This window comes from Lissotriton vulgaris, chromosome 11, assembly GCF_964263255.1.
Source record: "Lissotriton vulgaris chromosome 11, aLisVul1.2, whole genome shotgun sequence".
Lineage (NCBI taxonomy): Eukaryota > Metazoa > Chordata > Amphibia > Caudata > Salamandridae > Lissotriton > Lissotriton vulgaris.
In genome coordinates, this window is record NC_141699.1 from 948,348,991 (window position 1) to 948,369,921 (window position 20,931).

At 49.1% G+C, this 20,931-nt stretch overlaps 1 protein-coding gene across 3 annotated transcripts in view; it reads left to right on the forward strand.

The window, feature by feature from the left end:
- The window catches only part of HLTF (helicase like transcription factor), a 416,132-nt gene that overhangs the window by 55,930 nt on the left and 339,271 nt on the right, over window positions 1-20,931 (forward strand). For all 3 annotated transcript variants that reach the window (XM_086944107.1, XM_086944108.1, XM_086944109.1), the window contains exons 4-5: window positions 2,601-2,734; window positions 16,380-16,475. In XM_086944107.1, the coding sequence (XP_086800233.1) occupies window positions 2,601-2,734; window positions 16,380-16,475 (230 nt within the window). The remainder of the gene's footprint in view (window positions 1-2,600; window positions 2,735-16,379; window positions 16,476-20,931) is intronic.

Here is a 20,931-nt window from a genome sequence, read left to right on the forward strand (position 1 = left end):
ACCTTCTGAGACCAAATTTCGCAAAATCCTCAAAACTCATCTTTTCCGCCTAGCACTGTTGTAACTTCCTAACCCTCTCACAGGTTTTCTCTCAGCGCGGGGACACGCCGGAGAGCGTAACCAAGCGCTTTACAAAATTCCAAAATAAATAAATAAATAAATAAATAAATCTGGGATAACTTGATTGATTATTTAATCTTCATTGCCACATCTGTGGCACAGTTCTGTATTGCCTCAGTGTGGTTACAGAAAGAACCTTTCACATTTGAGATGTGGAGATCTTGAATACAGCCTTTACTCCCTCAAGGCTACACACAGATGTTCTTCGGCCTACAGACCTGGGGGCCCTTGATCGAGCATATGAAAGAGTAAAATTAAAATGTATGTATCGTATCCCTATCTCATTACGGCATTTTTAGTTTATTTGTATCTGTCGGAAGATTTTAATAATTGTTTTAGACCCTGACTGGTTTTTCTGTTGAAATGCTGTCTATTTAATCATGTTATGGATTGAAATTAAAAATAATATTAATAATAATACGTGTATGAAATAGCGACAAGCCCAAACATCAGAAATGTGCCACATTACGATATGAAATCGACAACCCGTAGTAGCTGTACCACTTCCCCCATATATTCTCAATTCCACTTTTTAAAATTAATTTCAATGCCAGTGGAGTTTCTTTGCGTAACAGTTCAAACCCAGCACAAGCCCACCCAGAGTTCACATACTGCACTCTGTGGGGTTCTGAATACAGAGCAGCAAATGTGCCTGGGAGTTTTATGTGAGAGTTCTGGGGCTGCTGACCCTGGGCCTGTGTAGACCCCGCTGTGACTTGAGAGTGTGTAGCCAGCGGCCGGTTCTGTTAAATGCCTGTGTCTCCCAAGTGCTGGGCTATGGTATTGTTTGGGGTTGTTGTGGCCCTGTGCTGTATGTAACTTTTGGCCTTATGGTTTTTGAGTTCACCAAAACCCTATGATGGCAGAATTTACCATATGTCATGGTTACCTGTTACCAAACCACAATGTTATGTTATGTAATTTTATAGAGCGCACAGCTGCCCCAGCAAAGGGGGTCTCGGTGCTAAAAGCGGAGTCAGAAAGGCAGCAGGACTAGTCCGCAGGGAACAAATGAGTTTTAATGGCCTTGCGGAAAGAAAATAGGCCATCCAGGCGACGGGTCTGAGCGGGAAGAGAATTCCACAGCTTAGTGGCCAGGTAGCAGAAAGACCGGCCCCCGGCTCTAGTACGTTTTACCCGGGGAACAACAGCCAACGGATGGCAAGACAAAGTGCTTTGAATTCAATCCTTTTTAGGAACAGGTAGCCAGTGGAGGCGCCTCACGGTGCCAGACGTAGAGCAGGTTATAGGGCGCCTGAGCAGGACAGGTGCGGCAGCATTTTGGACTCGCTGCAAGCGGTTCACCTCCGCCTTATTGACGCCTAACATCAATGAGTTGGCGTAGTCTATTCGCGACAGAATAGTCGCCTGAAGGATTAGTTGGCGGGCGTGTGGCTGGATCGAAGAACCCCAAAATGGGCCTCAGACCCCGTAAGAGTTTGAGTTTGAGTTTAAAATATTTGTATAGCGCACTTTCACCTGCGGTTTCATGGCGCTGCAAGAGACAGATCTCCAGGGTAGGAGTAGGGGAAACAGAATAGGAAGGAGAAAATACCCAGTGATCTAGTTAAAACATTTGGCAAATAAGTGGGCTTTAAGTTTCTTTCGAAATTGAGGGTACAGAGTTATAGATCTGAGCTCAAAAGGAAGGGAATTCCACAGGGGTGGGGCAAGGGTTGCAAACTTTGATCCTCCCCATTTCTTTCTCCGAAAGCGGGGGGCTGACAACAGGGATTGCGAGGAGTCCGAAACAGGTGCCTGCCATCTTTTTGGTATGCTCCTGGAACCCAAGAGTAGAGTCGAGCCAGATCCCTAGGTTCTTTACCACTGACTTAGGGGTTGGGGCGCTGCCAATGGATGTAGGCCTCCACTGAGTGCTCCAATACTCTTTATTTTTCCCCACCAGCAGCACTTCTGATTTGCTAGCATTAAGTTAAAGGCAATTGGCAGTCATCCAACGTGCGATCACCTCAAGCCCAGTTAGAAACTGCGTGGGGCCCAGATCAAGGCCATCTTAGAGGGCCACCACTAGCTGCGTGTCATCCGCGTAAGAAATCAGGGTCAGGCCATGGTCGTGCCATACTCTCGCCAAGGGCTGGACGAAGAGGTTGAACAAGCAAGGACTTAATGCTGAACCCTGAGGAACCCCATGCTTGCTAGAATGGACATGGGAAAGGAAGGGGGAGCTGAGAACATCTGAAACGACCTGTCAGAAAGGAAAGAACGGTACCAATCCAGGAATACAATACGAGAAGTATTCCTGGATCCTGCACAAGGCCTGGTAAAGTCTACTGTTTATGACCTCAATTATGTTTTTTATAATGTAGATAATGTTATATGGAAGTCACTCTTTATTGAACTTCAACCCAGTGAACAGATTTAGATTTTAAAAAACCTGAACAACCTTCAATTATTTTTCAGTTTTTTGTATTTCCCTAATTTACACATTTTACTGTTTTTTTGTTGTTTTTTTTAATAAGCGTTGTCCCTTATGGAGCTACTAATGCATTCACCATGCCTGTGCAACTCAGCTTTTGGGGGAAAGAAGAAAACATGGAAACAGTTTTGAGTCATTTAAAAATATATGGATTCAAACTCGGACCTGACTCAACAGGTAAGTTCAGATATTCTGAATCGATCTGCTTGAGCCTTAATACTTTGCAGCAGTATTTTATGTAAGCACCAACATATGCATTTCTTGCTTGCTCCATCCCTTCCGAGGTGCTATTGCTGAGTAATATATTTAATTATCTTTTACGTTGGTATCTTTCTAATTGAGTTGTCTTTCATGTGATCTTTAATATTCTTAAGCATTAGAGTATCTCTGCCTCTTTTCTTAAATTCTCCATTTAGCCCTTAGATTTGCCCGTCGGCCAACGGCTGTCACAAGCACTACCTCCGTAGTGCTGCGCATTGTCCGTTGGCCGACGCAGCCCCGCACACTCATTTAAAACACTGCACTGCGGCTGAATTGCCGCCGTGGTTAAGCGGTTAAAGGTAGCAGATAAGCATTGTTTTAACAAGAGAATGTGGGTAATACCTCACTTTGCCTTCTATGAATTACTGCTTCAGAACATAGAGCAAGTTATTTTTCTTCATTTTGGGGCGGGTTCCCTAAGAATAGTCTGCCACTTTTTCCTATGACGGTCTTTTTAACTGTTTTCTCAGCAACACAGTTGACCCACTTACAATACTCTTTTTTATGATGATAAAAATCATTGTAGCTGAATAAAAAGTTTTTGTGGTTTTCCTTTAGTGGTCCTCTCACATGGAAAGTTGCAATTGGTAGGGAGATACAGAGTAGGTGGTTTAAAGACTGGGAGGCCGTTTGCAGGATCACCGAACTCACTTTTGTCAGAAAAAAGAAACCTCCAGTTAAAGAGGACCATACAAGCAAAACAGTCAGTGGAGGTGAAATCTCTGTCTCCGATGTATTTATACATTTAGTTCTAATACTGAGATGGGCCCTTCAAGGTTACATTTCCATTGCTGCTGTTTTCACTCATTATTTACATCTTAGACTTTGAAACTTTGTCCAACAAGGTCCTTGCTGGGCATTGGCCACAAGCTTTATGTGGAAAACCCACTAACTAGTGAGATCCATTATGACATTTAAAGACTCCGACCCTGGGACTACTGTTTTTTTTGGGCCTTTCTTTAAACATTCCCCCGCCCTCAGCCCTAAAAACTGTCCCCATCCTAAAAATTATCCCAACCCCATCCATGGTCCTATAACCTATCCCACCCTGAAAAACTACCCCTCCACACCTCAAGACCAAGCCCCAGCCCCACTTACCTCACCGAGTCCATTGTTATGAATCTTCCTCTTCCGGTCTACCCCTTCCTGGGCCTCAACTCGGAAATTAGACAGCACATTGCCTTAACCACACATATGCGTTGTTAAGGCACCTGCGTGGTTAAGGCAAGGGGGGTACGTCTTGTGGGGAAACGGCACACGTGGCTCTGCCTGCGTTCTTAGGACTGTTTTCAGTAAAGAATCAAAGCACTTGAGCAGGATCTGTTCCTCCAGTAGGACAGCCCGCTAGCTTATTTTACAGTAGTTTCATCAGTTAGGAAGAATTTTTATTCTGCTTCTACTTCCCCAGCATCCTATGACAAGCAAGCTGGTGCTTGAGTTCTTTGAGGAAAAAAGCAGTCTAAACTTTAGCAACATACATCTGAAAGAAACACGTTAGTGTTAGATTCCTTACCTTAGAATATCCCCAGGCGTCAGTCTGGATCCGGAAACTTTTGCGTAGCAGTACCCCTGCGCGTCGGTAGGCGTCGTCTGCAGGCGTCCCCTGCGGCTCCGCGTCCGTCGTCGGCGTCGTGCGCCGTGATGACGTCGCTGGAGTATATAGACGCCGCCTCCGCGCGCTGACGTCAGTTCTTCTTTTTTCCGCGCCAGTAAGCGCAGATCCGAAGAGCAGTACTCCGGTCTTTTGACCAATTTGTTAACTTCTAATCTCTTTTTGGTGCCTGGTAGGATGCCCGGTTTCAAGAATTGTGACGGTTGTGACCGCACAATGTCGGTCACGGACCATCACCGTTTCTGTCTCCGGTGCCTGGGCCCCGACCACGACGTGGACGCCTACGTCGACTGCCGGGCTCTCACTAACAAGGCTAGACGGGAGCGGTCCCGCAAGCTACTTGAGCTCCGGGTGTCGGCCCTGCGTCGGGAGCGGTCCCGGTCCGGCCGGAGGTCCAGGGAGCGTTCGAGGGAGCGGTTGCGGAGCCGCTCCGGAAGTCGTCACCATTCGTCGGGCTCGTCAGGTAAGAAACACAAGAAGTTGGGGCGTCGTCATCGTACCCCCGACCCCCCCCCCCCCACCCCCCCCCCGCTCGCGCAACGCGGCCGGGGGTTCGGGTGACCCCAACCCCGCGGCTCCGCGAGAGTCGCCAGCGCGGCCTGCCCCATACCCTCCGGTCCATGGGCACGGTGCGACGCCTGAGGAGATTGAGGCGTTCCTCATGGCCATGAGGGCGCTCAGTTCTCCGACGGGGCCTACGGTGCCTTCGGGCCCAGTGCTACCGTCTGAGGGCCCTAGCGGGTCGGGTGTCCCTGGCTCGACGCCATCGGGTGCTCCGGCCCCGGTGCCGCCGACGGCTCCGACCCCGGCGCCGCTGGGGCCTTCGGGGTCGACGCCGGCTGGCCTACCGGCCGGTTCGGTGCCGGTTCCTTCGGGGTTACCCCCGACGCCGTCCCCGCGCGGCGCCGGTTCTCCTGTGCCGGCTCCGGGCGGCGCCGTCCCCATACCCTCCCCGAATCCGGACGCGGAGTCGGACCGACGTCGGGCTCGACGCCGATGGGGCCTGTGAACCCCGAGGAACCGGTCTACATCGTTGACTCTGAATATGGAGATGATGAAGAGTACGGGAAAGGTTGGGAGGGGTCTGAGGACCCTCTGTCACGTGAGTGCCAGTATGACCCGGACTGGACAGGTGATTTGGGGGAGGCCAGTGGTCTGGACGACTCTCCTAACCCTGGCTTTGTCTCTCCTCCTTCCGTGGCGTCGGAGGAGGGAGCTGCATATTCAGTGGTGCTGATGAGGGCTGCCAAGGCCTTACACCTTGAGCTCCCCGTCGCGGCCGTGAGGCCTAACATCCTCACTGAGGTCTTCAAACCGCAGTCATGCCCACAAGAGCCACTGCTGCCGTTTAACGAAGCCTTGTCAGACGTTCTGTTGGGCACGTGGTCCAGGCCCGCTTCAGGTTCGCCTGTTGATCGGAACGTGGCCAGACGCCACTGTCCTTGTCCGGACGACCCCAAGTTCCTGTCCACCCATCCCACCCCCGAGAGTCTGGTGATCCAGGCCTCGACCTCCCAGTCCGCATTCCCGTCGGCTCCTCCCGACCGGGAATCTAAGAGGTATGACCAGTATGGCAAGAAGGTCTTCTCGTCCCTGAGTTTGGGACTGCGGTCTTGCAACACCGCTTGCCTCTTGGGCCGCTACACCCACTCTGTGTGGGATACGGTCGCGGAACTGCTGCCAGAATGCCCCATGGAGGTGAGGGCAAAACTCGGCAAAGCTGTGGCTGAGGGCCAGGACGCAGCTAAATACTCTATATGGTGTGGTCTTGATACGACCGACTCGCTAGGCAGAGCGATGTCCACGACGGTGGCGATTCGTCGCCAAGCCTGGCTGAGATCCGCCAACTTCTCGGCAGATGTCCAGAATGCCTTGATGGACATGCCGTTCGATGGCTGTCGCCTGTTTGGCGACAAGGCGGACCACGCGCTGGAACGCTTCAAGGACTCCAGGGTCACGGCCAAGTCCTTGGGTCTCTCGACCCAGCGCCAGCAAACGGGTTTGTTTCGCTCCTTTCGTGGCCAAGGAAGGGGCGTCCCCACACGTGCTGCCAGCCACGCGCCGCAACAATCCTTTCAACGCGGTGGCGGCCGTGGAAACCGCCGTGGCGGCGGTCGGGGTCAACGGCGGGGTCAGGCCACACCTCCCCCCGCAGCATCTGCCTCCAAGTCCTCCTAGTCCGTGCTTTCGGCCCCATGTGACGCCAGTGGGTGGCAGGGTTCGCCATCACCACGCTCACTGGCGCACGATTACATCAGACAGGTGGGTGCTGCAACTCGCCCGAAGGGGCTACTCCCTCCCCTTCGAGACCACTCCTCCAGCCATGCCACCGCAGAACCACCGTGTGTCGGGGGACCACTTGACACTTCTGCAGGAGGAAGTTACGGCCCTCTTGGCCAAGGGGGCCATCGAGCGCGTTCCTGGGCCAGAAGTAGGGCGTGGTTGCTATTCCCACTACTTTCTGGTACCCAAGAAGGACAAGGGGGGCCTACGTCCTATCTTGGATCTACGGAACGTCAACGGCTTCCTCCGGAAGGAGAAGTTCAAGATGTTGACACTAGCTCAGGTCTTGGCTGCTCTAGACCCGCAAGACTGGATGGTAGCGTTGGACTTGCAGGATGCGTATTTTCACATCCCCGTCCTGCCGGCCCACCGGCGTTACCTGCGGTTCACGGTAGGCCAGGAGCATTTTCAGTTTATCGTGCTCCCCTTCGGCCTTACCAGCGCCCCACGGGTGTTCACAAAGGTGATGGCGGTGGTCGCAGCCCATCTGCGCAGGTTAGGGGTTTCGGTCTTCCCCTACCTAGACGACTGGTTGTTCTAGGCGGGCTCGCCCCAGACAGTCGTCCACCACCTTCAGATGACGGCAGACCTCTTGCACGACCTGGGGTTCTCCATCAATGTGCCGAAATCACACCTGTGTCCCTCTCAAAAGCTCCTTTTCATCGGAGCGGTTCTGGACTCGGCGCAGTTTCGGGTTTATCCTCCGGAACGGCGGGTCCGGGATATACAGGGTTTGATCAGCCGCTATCCCGGGTTTCGGTCAGGTTGACGCTGCGGCTGCTGGGACTGATGGCTTCCTGCATCCTTCTGGTGCATCACGCCCGGTGGCGGATGCGTGCTCTGCAGTGGGACCTGAAGTTTCAGTGGGCCCAGCATCAGGGCAACTTGTCCGACCACGTCTTGATCTCGGAGGGCACTGCGAGACAACTGCAGTGGTGGCTTACGGACCGCGATTGGGTCAGAGGCAGATCCCTCTCCCTTCCCCAACCGGAGCACGTTGTCGTGACGGACGCGTCCCTCCAGGGCTGGGGTGGCCACTTGGGAGAGGCAGAGATCAGAGGCATCTGGTCTCCGGCGGAGTCCCGGCTCCATATCAACCTGTTGGAGCTACGGGCGATTCGTCTAGCACTGAAGGCATCCCTCCCCTTTGTCAACGGGAGTGTGGTGCAGGTGTTCACAGACAACACCACCGCCATGTGGTACTGCAACAAACAAGGCGGGGTGGGGTCGTGGACCCTTTGCCAGGAGGCTCTGCGCCTCTGGCAATGGCTGGAACGTCAGGGCGTGACTCTGACGGTTCAACACCTGGCAGGTTCTCTGAACGCCAGGGCGGACGAACTCAGCCGTCGGTGCTCGATGGATCACGAATGGCGTCTGAACTCGGACGTGGCGCAAGAAATCTTTCTGCACTGGGGAGAGCCTTGGTTAGATCTATTCGCCACAGAAGAGAACGCGCAATGTCATCAGTTCTGCGCGTTGGAGTTTCCAAGACGGCACTCGCACGGCGACGCCTTTCGGCACGAGTGGAGTTGCGGTCTGTTATACGCCTTTCTGCCTATACCACTTCTGCCCAGAGTGCTGAAGAAGATCAGGCGCGACCGGGCCCAAGTTATCCTTGTGGCTCCGGACTGGGCTCGAAGGTACTGGTATCCCGAGCTACTCAGCATGTCGGTCGGTCCCCCGATCCGCCTGCCCCTTCAGGAGGACCTTCTGTCGCAGCTGCAGGGGACGGTCCTCCACCCGAACCTGTCCAGTCTCCACCTCCATGCTTGGAGATTGAGCGGCGGCAGTTGAGGCCATTTGACTTGCCTCCTGAAGTCTGTGATGTAATTCTGGCAGCCAGGCGTCCCTCCACAAAGTCGGTATACGCCTGTCGGTGGAACAGATTTGTGGCATGGTGCACAGCAAAGGCTGTGGATCCTCTCTCTGCCCCTCTTTCCGAGGTTCTTCTTTTTCTTCTCTCTCTTGCCCAGCAGGGCTCTGCTCTGGGCACTATCAAGGGCTACCTTTCGGCCCTTTCAGCCTTTCTAAGGCTTCCTGATCAGCCTTCTTTGTTCAAGTCCCCAATTGTAACGAGATTCTTGAAGGGCATCACACACATGTATCCACCTGTTCCATTTGTGATGCCTCAGTGGGACTTGAACCTGGTTCTAACCTTTTTGATGTGTGCTCCCTTTGAGCCCCTTCATTCTTGTCCTCTCCGTCTCCTGACTTTAAAGATGGCTTTCCTGGTTGCCATCACCTCTGCCAGGAGAGTGAGTGAGCTCCAGGCTCTTTCTGTCCAACCTCCTTTCCTGTCCATTCATCCTGACAAGGTGGTTCTAAGGACTAGACCTTCTTTCCTGCCCAAAGTAGTTTCTGCTTTTCACATCGGGCAGTCCATCACCCTCCCCTCCTTCTTCCCGCCTCCACATCCCTCAAAGGATGAAGAGCGGCTCCATCATCTGGACCCAAAACGTGCGCTTTCATTTTATGTGGATCGCACACGCCAGTTCCGGGTGGATGACCAACTGTTTGTTGGCTACGTGGGTGCGAAGAAGGGACGGGCGGTGCATAAACGGACCATCTCTCGGTGGGTCGTTCTGTGCATCAAAGCGTGCTACTCTTTGGCTCGGAAGGAGCCTCCTGTTGGGCTGAGAGCCCATTCCACTCGGACCACGGCGGCTACTACTGCCCTGGGCCGGGGAGTCCCCTTGCAGGACATTTGCCAGGCGGCTACGTGGGCCTCGCTGCACACCTTTGCGAGGCACTACTGCGTGGACAGTCAAGTCCGGAGGGATGGCTTCTTTGGCCGTTCTGTCCTCCAGGACTTTCTGGTGTAGGAATGTATTGGTTCGCAGACCCACCACCGGGGTTGGTATTGCTGGGGTATCTATTCTAAGGTAAGGAATCTAACACTAACGTGTTTCTTTCAGATGAACAAGTTACTTACCTTCGGTAACGATATATCTGTAAGAAACATTAGTTAGTGTTAGATTCCTTACCGAACCCACCCATCCTCCCCGTTCTGCGAACTGATACCTAGGGTTAAGGACATCCCTTTCAGGGCCCTAGTTTCAATTGGCACCAGTGTTGGTTCTCACATGGCTCTGCGTGTTCTGGCGCGGAAAAGCTGTGTACAAAGAACTGACGTCAGCGCGCGGAGGCGGCGTCTATATACTCCAGCGACGTCATCGCGGCGCACGACGCCAACGACGGACGCGGAGCCGCAGGGGACGCCTGCAGACGACGCCTACCGTCGCGCAGGGGTACTGCTACGCAAAAGTTTCCGGATCCAGACTGACGCCTGGGGATATTCTAAGGTAAGGAATCTAACACTAACTAATGTTTCTTACAGATATATCGTTACCGAAGGTAAGTAACTTGTTCTTTAGGGCAGTCAGTTTTATGACTATTCTTAGTCCGTATGGCTTGTCACTAAGGGAATTCCCTGTGCAGATGGCGTCGGTTTTTCCAGGACAAACTGAAAGACTTAATGGAAGTGCTAAATGAAGAATACTGACTTCAGACCAGAAGCGCATCCACGAATGCAGTGAATATTTCAACATGTCGATATTACAGCATGACCGCCATAAAATACTTATCCTGGCTCTGACATAGAAACTTGACCTCCAATGCACAGAAGAAGATCCTAGACTCTGCACTGAATGCAAGCGCCCTCGTTAGTTCTCCTGAGGAGAACCCTAGCATAAAGATGGAGACTGAAACCTTTAAAATAGCCGGCCTATAAAAAGAAAAAACAGAATTCTACTTATTTTCTTCAGAAAAAGGAATTCTCTTGTCAATTGAGTCATACACCCTCCTGGCAGAAGAATATTAGTAACAAAAATACCTTTTATCTAATGCCTGTAAAGGCAAAAACAGAAGACATAGCCTTTAGAAACATTAGTGAAAGCTTCCTAAATGCAAAAGAAATGGCTGTTGGGGGCAAGCACCCAAGTGGGAGAATCATCATAAATTAAATTGCAGCATTACAAAGTATAATGAAGTGCAGTTTAATGCGATTCTACAGAACAGTTACATACGTAGATAGATTTCAAAGTTCATTTACCAGTATTCCATCAGTAATCCTAAACCCTTTCTATCTAAAACCTGGCTCTGAAAAAATGTGCTAGAAAAAGCTGCAAAAAATCATTAAAGTGAGAGGGATGCTCACCTCCTATTTTCTTGTACCAAAAATGAACCAAAACCAGAATTGCGATCAATGTTAAACCTTAAAATTGAGTATGTACCTTACGTTACAATTTACTAAAAGTGCTCCTACCGGAACGGATAAATTAAATAAATGGAGACTGATTGTATGCAGAGATTCAGAGTCTGGGTAAATCCACATACCATTGTATAAAACCATAAAGTTCTTCTGATTTCAGGGTACATGACCTGCGTTACCATATTCAATCCTCCCATTTTGGATGGCGCATCTGTATGGCAGTTCTGACAGCATTTTATTTGGTTGGCTTAGCCTGTCTGACTAGCTTCTCCTACTAAAGTGTCAGCAGAAAGTAATCTAAACTTCATGTTGGAAGCCAGTTTTCTATGAAATCTGGGCACCATTTGATAATATATCCCAAGTCCACAATGAGGCCAGCAGTCAGTATAATATAGGAGAGTACTACCAGATGAAGGCCTTAAAGTATTTCATTCAAAAGACCGATGTGAGAAGTTAGCCTGACATATGATGTCCACTAGTTCTAGTGGGCACCTTGCACCAGTCTAATCGACCCTTATTGATGGTGGTTGTAAAGTCAACCTTATAGAAAGCTACCCTAGTGGTAGCGTGGACCAGCAGTCCTCAGGCTAAGACTTCTGAGAGCGTATTACCAATTATAATTCCTTGAGTATCAAATAAAAGGACACCACACAAGGTATATATCAAATATACATGTATTTATTCTAAACACAACCCCTCTGCACTCTTTATGAGGTCAGAGGTAAAAATACAATATAAGTCAATGAGTTCAATAATCTTTATTTCGGTTGTAAAAAACTATATATATATATATATATATATATATATATATATATATATATATATGTGTATATGTATATATATATATATATATATATAAAGTTACAAAATCCGCTCCCATCCCTTCCACCAAAAATTTCAGTGTACCAATTGAGGGCCAATAACGGTTAATGCAAGTATTTAAGACAATAAAAACTATTTTAGAATTTTAAAATTTGTAAAACATCCAGAAGTATAATGATCATAACCTTACAATATTCTCAATTCATTTAGGCCAACTATAATTTCATCATGTTATTTCATTTTTTTTTTGTTTCTTTAAAAAGATTAGAAAAAGGATTTTTTTACATTACTGGCATTACATTCATAGGTCCATATCATACCTTTGAGCACTTGTTTTAACTCATCTAGGGGTTATACTGCAAGTCCCTATAGCTTTAAGCCCCTTCTCCTCATTGCTAAATCCACGGAAAAGAGGTATCTGTTTATACTAAAGACAATTGATTGAGTAGTTTCGGTTTTAAGTATTCTTTCTGCCTCGCCGAAACGTCTAAATCCCAGGAGACGGCAGATAGGTTTTATCCATTTTCTTCTAGGATGAATGTAAGCAGGGCAAAAGAATAATACGTGGGCTTCATCTCTTTTGCACCAGTATTACAGAGTTCGCAGCTGAACACGTCATCTTTCCCTGCGTTACACATCCAATTGAAAGTATTTACTTTAATCTGAATAATACCATAACGGAATTTTAGGTACAGGGATTTAGCGAGGCCTGGTAAAATTTCATCCATGAAAGGCTCAAATCTACTGTCTGTTTTCATCTCAAGATACCTCAATGATAGGGTGCCTAACTTGGGGTTATTTAAATGGGAATTTAAAACAAGCACCCAGTAACTTAGTTTTAACACCTTTAACTCAAAGTTAACTTTGAGGGTCTTCCCAATAGTGTTTCAGCCCCAACTTAGTAAACCAGTCCTCGATGTGGGTCAGCCATGCCAACCTAGTGTTATTTTTCATTCTTAATATTTCTTCAAAACATGAAGAGCCAAAGAAGTGAGAACTGCAGACTGCTTGTGGACTTCGACACAAAATCCTGCCTGCCTGCTCCTATCCCAACAATCATAACAACCAGACTCGTCCTGTTGCTGTGCATTCTCCAAAAGCCTTGGTGGGCCGTCAGTACTCGCCAAGCCAGCATCATCTCCCTTGAAGTGGAGGAGCCACTTCCCTGTAACCTTCAGGTACCAACCACCACTTCCGGTTCACCGTTCTGCTGACTTCTTACTCTAACACTGCTATTAAATGGAACTTTGCTTAAACACTTTGCTCTGTTTATTGGGGCAGTGGACCTTCCTTGAAACTTGAAATGGAGTTGTGAGAATTCTCTCTTTTGACAGTGATCCCTCTGAGCCCAAATAACTGATTTTCACTCTTACAAAATCGAATTTGTCATATTTTCATAGCACAAGGGTTCTAATGCCCACATTTGATTCTGATGGGGCATAACTTAAAACAAATCTCAAAATGCTGGACCAACACTTATTGAGGATACAAACGCACATCTATCAATTGCTACGCTGCATTGTCAAGATGTCTCACTAAGACACATGTTTATTCCAGATGTACTCCTTTCCCCCATGCATTCAGTAAACCTTATAGTATTAATGAGAAACTGAACTGATCCTTTGACTTCTGCCACGGTTCAAATCTGTTTTTAATGTAGCTGCTATTTTTTGTGTCCTCAATGACACCTACGGTGGTGGGCGATCCACTCCCTATGTCGTGAACGTAACCCTGAGGGTATCTCGAGTATTTATTTATTCGTTACTTGTGCACCATTCTTTTGGTCCATTCTATTTTTTCAGTGACTAGTCTTTAACCCCTTCGATGCTCATGACGAGCTCAGCTCGTCATGAGGCACGGTTGAGCTGTGCTCATGACGAGCTGAGCTCGTCATGAACAATGGTAAATCAGGGATTGCAGCACCGGGGGAGAATACCTTTAGCATTGAAGGTGTTAAAGGTAGATGTTCGGTTTGGAAATGCTACACAGCTTTTTTGGGGGTTTTGCCTTGTTCAGCAGTCAGGGAAACTGCTGTATATTAAAGACAAACTGAATGTGCAAACCTTTTTGACGCTCCACTTTGAACCGTTTTGGGACGGAAGGAGAAGCAGTTGAGTGAACCAGGGTAAGTATTGCCGTGAGTGCTAAAATTACTGCAAAGTCACTGAATTTAATGCCTTTTTTGATTAAATGATTTACTGTTTAAGTGAGGCAAAGCAGAAGAAGAGATCAAAAGTGCTTTGCTACCACCCTCTGAGACTATCTAAGAAAAAAGCTATTATGCTTGTACTTTATTTATTTATTTATTTTTAAAACCCTTATTGTACAGTTCAATAAAATTACAAGCACGGGCCAACAACCGCACGGGCCGGCCGCAACACAAGAATAAGACCCACTATGTTATCAAATGACACAGCTCTTCAGCCGACAACCCTGAGGTCCGGCAGCGAATCAGGATAAACCTTGTATTGAGCTCACAACACGTTATAGGATAAGACAGAGGTTTAATTTTATGTTTGTTTAACCCCCCCCCAGCCTAAAAAGCAAGGAAAAAGAAACAGATTTATCTGGTACCGTACATTCTAACACTATGATAACGTGAGCAGGTACAGAAATAGGATAATCACAGATCAATTTAAAGGAAACGACCGAGTCGCCTGCGCTAGCAAGCACAAAACAGGATTTACGACAAAGCAATCTATAACCCAACGCAGTCGCCCTCACACAAACCCCGCCCACTAATTGACGCCAGGATAGAAAAAGAAGTATGGTTACCAGATACCGGAATACATACAAAATTAGGATAATACCCCAACGTTATGAAAGGAAAGCGAAAGGAAAGTATGAGATAAAGAAACCATAAAAACTAAACTAACTAACAAAACTATAGACCCATCTCCCCACCCTGCACCCTTGCATGTGGCTTTTGCCTAACCCCAACTAGCAGCGTGCCTGTCGCCCTGACTAACTAAACTACAAAAAGTAAAGGAAGAATGGAGGAGGAGAATGTCATACAAACTCCCGGTCACTTTTCCCCCGCCTGAAACTAACAACCCCTGTCCTAAGACTACAGAGTACTCAAAAATATTATAGACAGAGCCAGATAGGGGAGACGTTGAACACCGCCCAACCTCCCGCAAGCATTACGTTAGTGAATCCCTTGTCTTTTAAAGCCCCGAAATCAGACCCAGACCAACAGTCTCATCCTTGACCCCTCCGATCTTTCATGCGGACTCTGTCCGGTAAAACCATCACCGCCCCAGGAGAGTCAAAGTTCGTAGGAAGTTCAATTAAGATTAATATGACTCCTTCAGTATAAAACAGACCAGACACTCGCCACCAAAAACAGGCCAGGATAACCTCCAATGCAAGAGACCGGACCCTGTCTGAGTCTCTGAGTCCCACGGCCGATGTTATTCAACTGCAACCTGGCTGGGCAAGTACTCGAGGCCCCGGCTCAGAAGTTGGGTTAGGCCGAGATCTTAAAAACGACACAACTCCGTCAATCTGGGCGATAAATTTCTCGGGACCGCACCGTTAGACTCAGCACAGTTCATCCACACGGGGGTCGGGCGTAAAATCAGGATATCTGGCAGGATCATCAAGCAGCAGACGGAGGTCGGCGAAGCCGGGAGCCTATGCGGCCATCTTCGTTGCTGCGTAGCTCCTCCTCCTTGTACTTTATTTTTATGTGTAAGCACATGGCAAAAATGAGTTATGCTAACATCATAAACGTGTCCCTGTTTCTCATATATGCCACACTTTTAGTGTACTGTTGGAAATGAGATGTAGAAGGTACTACTAGTTGGATCCTGTGCACTGTCTGCTTATTTAAAGACGCTCAGCAAGCAGTCTATTAGAGAACCTTTAGTGAATTATAAGAGGGAAGTCCGGCTGGATTGCGAGATCAGGAAACCAACTGTCAAGTTTTATCTATCACTTACTGTAACAGAGCGTTGCCAAGACTATTTAATTTATATTCCTAATTTCATGCATCGTTTTGCACTAGTTTGATTCAGATTGGGAATTGTTGCTTTCCCTAACATGAAAATTTGCCCCCCAGATTAGACTTCTTGTCCATGTGATGGACAGAGTAAGCAAAGCACTGTGCACTTAATGTTTTTTTGTGGTTTTAATTCTGGTTTTAGAAGTTATTACCTAAAACCACTTCTGCGTGTCTGAATTAAATGATGCAAGGGTTTGTCTCAATCTAGTACTTTTGATTATTAATGCAATTGACCTACTTAGAAGCATTGCTGTTTCATCAGAAGAACGACTCGACCAATTTTTTTAATGGAGATTGTACCCCTTTTAAACATTTCTGAGTGTTTTCAGACATGACCGACTTTGTTTCCTTATTGAGTATTACTTCGTACTATCTTTTATAACTTTTATGCTACCCAAGTGTAATGTATCTAGCTTTTATCTATGTATATTTTTAGGGTTATTTCAAACACACTGAATAAGGTTTTCAAAATCGAAATTGACTCTATTTGCTTGAATAAACTCTAATATGCATGTGTATCAAGCACAATCGGTATTTAATTTAACTTGCCACCATTGTGTAATCAAAGCCATTTTCCTTAAAATGACCTCTGATTCCTTGTCTTAAACTCTGTTTCCTCCAAATTCAGAGGTTTTAACATCGTTTCAGAGAGACATTGGTAGCTGGAAGGAGAGAGGCAACCCGGGGCAGCGTGGAGGTCGCCGTGGTAATAAGCGCACTAAAGGTATTGACTCTAATTTTGACAGATGCTGTATTTGGATATGTCTTGGAACATTCTATACTCCCTAATGATGTTAAATATTTGAAGGGTTGTGTGGAGTTGCAGAATTAAACCGCAGATGAGGAGCTTAAGATCTAATGTGCTCATTTCTCCCTGTGCTAAAATGCAGCTGCAACTTGATCTCCATCTTATATGTGTGCCCCATACCTTTTAATTTTAACAACTGCTCTGTGGAGAAATTCATTTTCGTTTGATTTTCTCCCCCATTCTTTTGGTAATTTGTATTTCCTGGATTTTTTTTCTCAGCATTGGCACTTTGACCCTACACCTGTGTTTGTGTGTGGCTGCAATTTTGATATACATATCTGAAAGAGACTATTGGTTATGGATTCCCTACCTTAGAATTGCCCCCAGGCGTCAGACTGGTTGTGGAGAATTTTTTTTCAGCAGTACCCCTAAATGTCGTTAGGTGGTGTCTGTCGACTCCACGTTTGTCATTGGTGTCGTGTTCGCCGGAATGACGTCGCAGAATCTACTTAGATGCCGACCCTGCGTGCTGAAGTCAGTTCTTTCTTTTTCAGCCCCAGCCAGCACAGATCTGGAGAGAGTGGTACCCTGGTCACTTTTTGACAAACTGTTTTTTCGACTTATTTTCGAGTCGTTTGACTCCTGGTGCATAGGTTTTCACATTGGTAGACCGGTTTAAGCCTTGTGGCTCCTGCCACAAGCTGATGTCGGTGACTGACCCACATCTCGTGTGCCTCTGGGAGCTGGAGCGCCACCACGACCCAAATTAGTGCTCTGGCTGCCGGCACATGGCCCAAAGTCTTTGTGGGAGCTGTCCCGAAAGCTTCTGGAAGCCCGGAAGTCTGCTCCGCACCGCTCAAGGTCCCGGTCGAGAGGGAGGTCGCGGAGCCACCACTCCTCGTCGAAGTCTTCATCGTCTGGTAAGTCGAAGCACAAGAAGAAGGTGAAGAAGCATTGTTGCTCTTTGCCTTCTCCCAGTCCGTCAGCCGACGGGACAAGGGATGCTGAAGATCCTCGTCCTTCGGCTCCGCCCGCAGGGGCCTGCTTGGTTGGCTTTGAGTTTCCACTCCTTTCCAGGAGCCTGAGCGACCCTTGCCCAACTTCGTAAATTTTACGAAGCTCTACACTCCATCTTTGGGCAGTCCAACTCTGCCGGCGCGCCTTCTGGCCCCTTGGACTCGGTTGGGGGTTTCAGTCCGTAGGGGCCCCCAAGATCCAGGCCTGGATCCAGATCGGCGGCGGTTGACCTCACAACACCTCGGACATCGAATCCATTGTTGACACCGCCACCGGTTGGATCCCCGTGGGAGTCAAACCCGGCCTCCACCTCGATCTAGATACGGAGCCGGACCGGTGTCAATTTTGTGCCAGTTTTCTATCCTGGTGTTCCCTATCTCCCTGAATTGCAGCCAGGAGAGGATGAGGAGGGCTGGGAGGGGTCTGTTGATCCTCATGAAGACCAACTTGAAGATCCGGACTGGAGAGAGGAGTTCGGTTGCCAGTGGTCTGGATACCTCCCCATTACCTTCGTATTCCTACTCCCCTACAAAGGCTACGTAGAAGGGAGCCTCCTACGCTATGGTGTTGCATATACCGGCTTAGGCTTTGGGCCTTGAGTTTCCTACGGTGGCAGTCAGGACTAACCTCCTGACTGAGGTGCTTCAACCGGCAGCAGCCTCTTCGGAGCCCCTGTTTCCGTTCTATGAGGCCCTCACAAACATCATTCTGAGCACTAGGTCCAAGCCCAGCACAGAGGCCCCTGTGGATAGGATGATTGCCCGACGCCACTGCCCGTCTCTGGGCAACCCAGTTTTCCTCTCCCAACATCCTACCCCTGAGAGCTTGGCTGTACAAACCTCTACTTCCGAAGGCTTGTTACCTCCTGCTCCCCCAGATAGGAAATCCAAGAAGCTGGAACACCTTGGGAAGAAGGTGTTTTCTTCCGCCAGCTTGGGACTGCGGTCGGTGAACACTGCATGTCTATTGGGCCATTACACGCACTCAGTGTGATATACGGTTGAGCAGGTACTGCCGCAGTGCCCGGAGGCAGCCTGGGCCGCACTGTCCTGTACGGTTGTCAAAGGGAGAGATGCAGCAAAGTTCGCCATTCGCTGTGGACTGGACCCTGCCGACTTGCTAGGCATGACTATTTCAACGTTGGTAGCCCTGAGACGCTACGCCTGCCTGAGATCCACTGGCTTCTCGGTGATGTCCAATCTACACTTTTGCACATGCCCTTTGATGGCCGTTGCTTGTTTGGTGACAAGGCAGACCACGCGCTTGAGCGCCTCAAGGATACTCTGGCTACGGCCAGCTCCTTGGGCCTCTCGACTACATCTCGCCCCATGCACTCTTCCTTTTGCCTCTTTCCTGGTTACGGAAGCGGTGCCCCGCCACGTTTCTTCCAGAGGCCCAGGCCGGCACAAGCTGCTCTGCCTCTGTGCCGCCGGGGACGTGGGACATGTCGGAGGGTCACTTGGACCTTTTCCGCCAGGAAGTTACGGCTCTCTTGGACAAAGGAGCTATTGTGCGAGTTCCTGCCCCAGAAGTAGGTTGTGGTTGTTATTCCCACTACTTTCTGGTGCCCAAGAAGGGCAAAGGTCTGCGTCTTATCTTGGATCTCAGGAACCGCAACGGTTTCCTCTGGAAGGAGAAGTTCAATATGTGATATTGGCTCAGGTCCTGTCTGCTCTCAATCCTGGAGACTGGATGGTAGAGTTGGACTTGGAGGACGTCCATTTTCACATCCTCCTCCTTTCCACCGGTGTTACCTACGGTTCATGGTAGGCCACGAGCATTTTTAGTTTACTGTGCTCCCCTTTGGTCTTACCAGTGCCCCTTGGGTGTTCACGAAAGTGATGGCAGTGGTTGCAGCTCATCTGCTCAGATCAGGGGTTCCAGTCTTCCCCTATCTTGATGACTGGCTGTTGAAGGCAAGTTCGTCCCAGGCTGTTGTCTCCCACCTCCGGACTACAGCGGACCTCCTGCATTCGCTGAGGTTCACTGTCAACGTGCCAAAGTCACACCTGATTCCCTCTCAGAACCTCCTTTTCATCGGGCGGTTATTAAAACAGCGCTGTTTCGGGCCTATCCTCCCAAGCAGCGATTTTGAAATATTTGGGCTATGATTCCGATCTTTCAGCTTCTATTCTGAGTTTCAGTCAGAATGACTCTGAGCCTGCTGGGCCTCAGGGCCTCCTGTATCCTGCTGGTGGATCAGACCAGGTGGCACATGTGGGCTCTGCAGTGGGACTTGAAGTTCCAGTGGACACTGCATCAGAGGAATCTTTCCGATTATGTCCAGATCTCAGAGGGCACTGCACACCAACTACAGTGGTGGCTGACCGACCAGGATTGGGTCAACGGCAGGTCCCTCTCCCTTCCCCACCCAGGCTTCACAGTGGTGACAGATTCATCACTTCTGGGGTGGGGAGCCACATGGGGAGGCGGAGATCAGAGGCCTCTGGTCTCGGGCGAAGTCCGTGCTCCACATGAACCTTCTGGGCCCTGGGCGGTACTTCTTGCACGGAAGGCAGTCCTTCCCTCTGTCAAAGGAAGAGATAGTGCCGGTGTTCATGGACATCAGCACCACCGTGGTATTGAAACAAACAGGGCGGGTGGGTGCGTGTATCCTCTGTCAGGAGGCCGTTTTTGTCTCTGGAAATGGCTGAACATCAGTACATGTCCCTGGTGGTTCACCACCTGGCGGATTCCCTGAAAGCCAGGGTGGACAAACTCAGCCTCCGGTGCATAATGGATCACGAATAGTGTCTTCATTTGGAGGGGGTGCAAGGTCACTTTCAGCAGTGGAGAGAGCCTTGGTTAAATCTATTCGCCACCGAAGAGAATGCGCATTGTCATCAGTTCTGCACGTTGGAATTTCCAAGGCGGCACTCGCTAGCCAGCGCTTTTCGCCGCAAGTAGAGTTGCGGTCTTCTAGACGCCTTTCTGCCCATACCCCTTCTGCCCAGAGAGCTGAAGAAGATCAAGCGCGACCGGGCCCAAGTCTTTCTTATGGCTCCGGACTGGGCACAAAGAGTCTGGTATCCTGAGCTCTTGCACATGGCCATCAATCCTCCGATCAGACTGCCTCTTCGGGAGGATCTTTTGTCGCAGCAGCAGGGGACGGACCTCCACCCAAACCTGTCCAGCCTCCACCTCCTTGTGCGGACATTGAGTGGCAACAGTTGACCGATTTCGACCTTCCTCCCGAAGTCTCTTATGTCATCTTGGTAGCCAGGCGTTCCTACACTAAATCGGTGTACGCCTGTAGGTGAAACAAAATTTGTGGCATGGTGCACAGCAAAGGTTGTGGATTCCCTTCATGCCCCTCTTTCGGAGGGTCTCCTCTTCCTTTTTCCTTTGGCCCTGCAGGGCTCTGCTCTGGGCACCCTTAAAGGCTATCTGTCGGCCGTCTCTGTCATTCTTCGTC